At 28.4% G+C, this 6,918-nt stretch overlaps 1 protein-coding gene across 1 annotated transcript; it reads left to right on the top strand.

Annotated features, from left to right (window-relative positions):
* The first annotated feature begins 6,013 nt into the window (after positions 1-6,013).
* Positions 6,014-6,580, top strand: LOC127239222 (uncharacterized). The gene has a single exon (XM_051257280.1). It carries the CDS (start codon positions 6,014-6,016, stop codon positions 6,578-6,580), a length of 567 nt encoding a protein of 188 aa, XP_051113237.1.
* The last annotated feature ends 338 nt before the right edge of the window (positions 6,581-6,918 follow it).

Below are 6,918 nucleotides of genomic sequence, written 5' to 3'. Positions count from 1 at the left end.
CATAATACAATATATATATATATAATGCGAGGATAATTTGCATTCACACATTTTGATTCCACCAATAAAATTGCTACAAGTATAATAAAGAATACAATTATTTATTTACTAATTGATCCTAAAAATAATACTTATAAATATAATAATTGGGAAGAAAATAAGGGCCAATCTAGTTCACCTAACAAAGGAGATACCTATGATGAAATCCCACAACAGTAGAGTGGAAATTTTGGAGTGAAAGCAAATTCCTTTTACATTTATATATATATATATATCCATGTAACACAAAATTAAATAAATTATATTGTAATATGATGTAAAAGATTATTATAATTTGAATTAGGTGAATAATTAAATTAGTGTTTCTTTATTGATCAGTTTTGGGCATGCACACCAGAACCACTGGAGTCTTCTCTTTTGGAAAATTTTGAATTAATGATTTTATTATATATAAATTAATTCGATTGTATTAGGTAGGTCCGCCACCCCTCAATCCAACTTAATTATTAGATAATCAATATCTTTTATTTCGAATTAATATATATATATATTTTTTAATATTTGCATAAGCATGATTTCAACATGATAATATCATTTATATTTTTTAAAAATGAAATTTATTAGACAAATATAATATTCTTAGCACATCACTGGCTCTATTCTTTTATATCTTCATTTTACACTTTATTTCATTTTTATTTTTATTTTTTTAAATTATCATATTTAATACTAATTTCAATATATATATATATATATATTTATATGGTTGTTGGGATATCTCCTAAATTTTGACTGGGTGTATATATTTACATTACTTGGACTGCATGTAGGTTAACTACTGACAATTTATATAAATTAAATCAAAATAATACACCTTGCATTCTACCCATTTTAATTAAGGGGAATTTTATTTTCTTAATTTTTATGTATTCATCACAATTATTTATGAATAATATATATTATTACATTAAACTGTTAATCAAAATAAACAAAATCCAATTGAGGCTCCATTTGCTTGGAGTCATTTTTAGTTACTGAATTTCAAATTATATCTTTTAAGTCAATTATGGTGTTTGGAATTAAATGCAGTGTATACTTCAAATTTATGAAATATTTGGGTTTGTTTGTTTTTTATTAAATATAAAATCTTACTATTTAGTCAACACATTTTTTTTTTTTTTCACAAAATATCATATCAAAAAATACTATTTAAACCAAAATTTCAAATTAAAAATTTCAAACTGAAATAAAGAACCAAACAAACCCTCATTTTAGGGTTTTTCAATTCTACTAAAACTAAATCCATCAAATGTAACATGACCCTAAACTCTTCTTAATATTATATTTATTCTTATGAAAGTTTGGGCTGGAAGGTATAATCCATTTGGGCCTATTGGCCTTTGTCTTTTAATTATGCAAAACAATCCAATTCCTATTGGGCTATACTTATTTAGTGATTTAAAATAATTATAAAAAAATAGAAATTACCATACAAATTTCATAAATTTTCATTTAAAAAAAATATATTTTTTTATTTTTTTATTTTTAAATATCACATTTAAATTATTATTAAAAAAATATCAAACAAACACACCCAGCTTTTGTTGGTTTTATTTTGATTTTATGTTTTAATTTTGAATTTTAGTTTAAATAGTAATTTGCATACAAAATAATGTATTCTAAAAAAAAAAAATAAAAACAATAGAAAATAGTGTTTTATTTATTTAATTGTTTTGACTGTTATTTTGAATAGTGATTTGAACATAGTTTTTCATTAAAAACGAATAGTTTATTTGATAGAAATCGTAAATAAATCATATAGTAAAAATATATATGTAAAAAAAATCCAAAAAAAAAAAAGCTTAAAGAATTTGTATAATGAAAGATAGAATAATTTTATCTAATTTTCTATGTTTTTTAAATTTATTGTTGATGATAATTATTATCAATTTTGGGTGAAAATGATATACTGAAAAAATTGATGAATGATTGGGATTTGATTTGTCCAACATTGTATAAAATGGGTTTCAATAATTGAACAATATTAATTATATATTAACCCCATTGTCACTCCACCCATTATTAATTTAATTCTGAAGTCACCGTCCAGACTTTATTTATTTATTTTTTAGTATTATTTGTCTTGATTCGGATCAAATAATTCCTTTTATTGGACAATAATTTGTGAAGGAAGTTCATTTGTAGGCCATTTGGCACACATAATCTGCAATCAAATTACTTGTAACATTTATAAATAAAAATCTACACATCATTCCCATAATCATTGCTCACCAAAGAGCAAATTAATAAAGTGTTTTGACAATGCCCTGTTCATTTAATTAAATATTAATTTAATTTAATTTACAGTCTAATTATTCCTTAACAACAATGCCTTTGAATAATAATAATAATAATAAATGGATTTTTTACTAGCGCCATTACATAGTTATGATTTTTCTTTTTTTTTTTTTTTTTTAAATTACATTATGTAGATGAATTATTATAATTGAAAATTAAGTATTTGATTTATAATTGAGAAGAGGAATATATATACATATGTGTGTATAATTATGCAAAAAGTAAACATAAATAACGGAGAGAGTAAAATTTTAAATTGACAAATGGTTTTAAGTAAATGTAAATTGATACTCCTTCCATCCCAAAAGATTTGTTTTGTTTTACTATTTTTTGTTTGTTATAAAATAATTGTCTTGTTTCCTTATTTAGTAGTCGTGATCCCCACTTTATAACAAAAATTATTTCTACTTTTTCACACTATCCCTAATTATTAGTCTAACACTCTTTAAAATCCTTAAAAAAATAAGGACATTTTAGTCATTTATATTCTACTTTATACCTGTGGACAAAAATTAGTGTTATTTTTAATAAACACAAAAATTTGTACAAATTATATTTGATTTGAATTCAAAGCGGGTCCTATTCTCTAAATGAGTCATTTGATCATTTAGAGCTTTGGCGGCGTGTCCCTTTGACTTTTGGATCGAAAATGGCCGAGTTGTTGCTTTGGTGAAAAATTCGATGAACACCTCGAAGCTTTGGGATGAACTTTGGAGACTTTCCCTTGGCTTTGACGAATTCCTCAACGGCTTTGAGAGCTTTGATCCTTGAAGAGGTGGATTTAGTACTCCATAACGCTTTTGGCGGCGTGTCCCTTTGACTTTTGGATCGAAGAGTGCCTGGTTTGCGCCTTTTATGAAGAACGCGATGAACACCTCAAAGCTTTGAGAGAAACTTTGAAGACCTTCCCTTGACTTTGACGAATTCCTCGACGGCTTTGAGAGCTTTGATCCTTCCTCCAGCTTGGATATACGACGAAGAATGTTAACTTCATCGATTCGTCAACCAATATTGGATCATTTGTCCAAATTAGTGACTTTCGACGAAGAACACTTCGAAGGACACGAAAAACATGAAGAACAATACAAAGAGAGTATAGAGACTTACCCCTTTCCTTGAATTCTCGATGCAACTTCGGTGTCTCAAATGAATTGGCTATGGCTCCTATTTATAGAGGATGAGTGGCCTTGGCTTCCTTTACGGATGGTGCCACGTGTATGGAAAGATGTTATAATCTTTCATTTTCCATTAGATGCTGTTTTCCATTCTTGAAGGATTTGATTGTGCACCTTCCTTTCTCGCCAAAATCTTTATATCATTGTCTTTTTTGGAAGATATTAATTTATATACTTCATTTATTAACAAGATTAATTTATTTTGCTGCCAAATTTATTATGGCTCTATTTATGCACGTAATATTTGTACGATATCTTCCATTTTAAGCATATTTTTGCATTAATGGTTGATATTCATTGTACAAAAATTAACATATGTGCATAATTAAATACCATATATTTATTTTATTGAAATTTTATTTTCTTCCAAAATATATAATATTTAATTGATTTTAGACATATATTTTTAGTGTCTACAATACCCACGGGGACGGAGGGAGTATTTGAAATTGTATTTTACTTTTTTTCTTTTTTTTTTTTTAAAAAAAGTGTAGTAATACACCATTTATTTGTGGAATTTGAGTTTGAATTTTGGATATTGAATTAACATATTTGTTTCACCTAATATAAATAAGTATTTATTAATATCTTACATGTAAATTAATTTTTATTATAATATAAATAATAAAAAATATATAATTTAATATTTTTTTAAGGAATATGTTTATGTATTACAAAAAATTGGAAAAATATATAATGTTTATTATTATTATTATTATTATTATTATTATTATTATTATTTATTTATGCATCGCCTATGGAGATAAGAATCCTCCATTTCTATAAATGAATTATTACAAGGAAGGACACGTAGACTGGTCGAAGTCCAGGCAGTCATAACAAGCACAGTACACGTGGCTCGATCTGAGCCAGAAATTGAGTTGACTGGATGGTTTGCTAGTGCCACGTATGCATAAGTGATTAACAAGTGTAAAAAAAATATCTCACAATTCTCTATATTAATTATTGCGTGTGATTGATACACAACACTGGACATCATGCACACATGTCCTATAGTTTTAGGTTTCTCAGATTCAGATTCAGATTATATATTTATTTATTATTTAATTATTATTGCAATCAGAAGCAAATTCTTACATGGATTCTTACACATTTTATTTAATCATACAACAAATAATCATTGCAAGGTCCAATATTTTATGTACTCATTATTATAGTACTAAATAAACATTTTCCAATTTTATCAATAATAAAGACACGGCTGCCTGTTCTTGAGTTGGATTTTTTTTGTTACTATTAGTAATAATGGATGGATCAATTCGAAATTTATCTATTTTATATTTTAAATCATCACATAAAATAAAAATAAAAGTAAAATAGTAAAAGAAAAACCAAAATTTTAACAAAAATTAGCAAATCAATATTGACCAAAGTAAAATATAGAAATCAAGCATTAGAGTTGACAATGAGTTGATTCATGTCATATTAATACATTAAACATGTTAAATCATTCAATTCTAACTCTGCTCATTTATTATTGTGTCAGATTCGTGTTGACTCGTTTATTATCGTATCAGAGTGTTAACTCATACATAACTGGATCAAAACCCTTTATACAAATCTTTTTTTTTTTAAAATTATTGTATCGTGTTATTTTTTATGTATTTATTTTAGTGTTATGTGTATAATGAATTATATTAAATTATTTAAAATTGAATTTAGCTTATATTAAAATATAAGCTAATTATTAAACTAGAATTATTTTATATATATAATAAACATTTAATTATTATTAATATATTATAATTGAAATTGCTGTGTCGAATTCAAATTTAAAACCTTCAACCTTAACTTGTATTAAATTGATATCAAATTATTATGTCGTGTCAAGTTTTGTCAGCTCATCCACATCTAAGTTGTTGAATGATTTGATTCCAACAACCACGGAAGACGCCAAACACATCGTACTTTCCTTACAACATTGGGTTTGTTTTAATTTCGAATTATTAACAAATCACGGGGACACGTGTCCCCCCAACCGCCTTTAATTAATTAATTAATTAATTAATTAAACCTTGTCCCAGTCTGGCAAATACTTCATTCAAATTACTACTTTAATTTGCCCACTTTGATCTTTCATCAACTGTCCACGTCTGAAAATTATTTTAATTATTAAAAACAAAAATTACTTCCAACTTTTCCACGTTTGTTTTCTTCACAAATTAATAAACCATTTTTTAACATTTATTTTCGTAATTATCTCCCGACCATTAATTAATTCACTACGAGATTAGCATGAAACAGCTTTGTTAATTTGCATGGATGTCAGGGGCAATTTGGTCAAACCACACCCAACGTACAACCCCTCAATGCACGCTGCTCCTGCTTTAAATACCGATACCTTCAACGTCGCTGTGCATTTCGATCAAACCAATCTTCTTCTCCGATCGGACTCCTGATTCTCTCCGGCGACAAATTGATCGGAATCGGAGATCAAATTCCAGCTCCGAACTGCAAAAATGGAGGAGAATTTGACGATCGTGACGAAGAAGATATTCAAAATCGTCCGAGTGTTGTACTTCCTGCTCAGGAAAAGCATTTCAAAGGCAAAATTGGTCGCCGATCTCAGCCAAATGTTGAAGCGCGGGAAAATCGCCGGGAAGGCGGCGATACACAGTCTCAAATTCCACCACCACTACGGCGGCGGCGCCACCACCGTCGGCCGGAGCCGCTTCCACGACCGCCACATCGCCTTCCCCGGCTATTCTAAGGATTACGAGTTCAGCTGCAGCAACAGTCCTGCTAATGGCGGAGCTTTCCGCCTGAACAAGCGCAAGCATTCTAAACCTTCCGATGGAGACCTAATGGCGGCGGCGCAATTGATGGTTAGTAGCTCGGCCGCGGCGGCGTCGCCGGCGCTGCCGGGATTCGGGGGGAGTCCGGTGGTGAGGCAGTTGAGGATAACGGACTCGCCGTTTCCGTTACGGGACGGTGAGGAAGACCGTTACGTAGACGAAGCGGCTGAGGAGTTTATTGCAAATTTCTATAAGGATTTGAGACAGCAGAATTTCTTAGGTTATTATTAAGTTTTTTTTTTAAAAAAAAATAATAATAATAAATTAGTGTGTATTATCAGTGATGTTTTGATCATGTTCTGTAACCTACGCAGTTTTCCATGAATAAAAAAAAAAATAAAATAGCCAAAATAATTACTCCCTGTAGATTGGTTTGTTTTAATTTTGAGATTTAAATATTATGTTTAGCTCACTACACGCTACAAGAAGAAAATATTGCTTTATGTAATGAGATTTTTTCATTAATAAATTATTATTTTTCGTTAGTGACGATATTTAAGACGAAATTAGAGATAAAATTACTAAATTTAAGAACACAATTCCCTTATAAATATACAATTTATTTTTTT

The sequence above is a fragment of the Andrographis paniculata genome, unplaced genomic scaffold (assembly GCF_009805555.1).
Source record: "Andrographis paniculata isolate CXL003 unplaced genomic scaffold, ASM980555v1 Contig18END, whole genome shotgun sequence".
NCBI classification, from domain to species: Eukaryota; Viridiplantae; Streptophyta; class Magnoliopsida; order Lamiales; family Acanthaceae; genus Andrographis; species Andrographis paniculata.
This window is presented reverse-complemented; position numbering and strand designations above follow the sequence as displayed.

What these genes read in the sequence shown, in the direction of transcription:
- LOC127239222 (XM_051257280.1), top strand. Translation starts at nt 6,014, where the DNA reads ATGGAGGAGAATTTGACGATCGTGACGAAGAAGATATTCAAAATCGTC.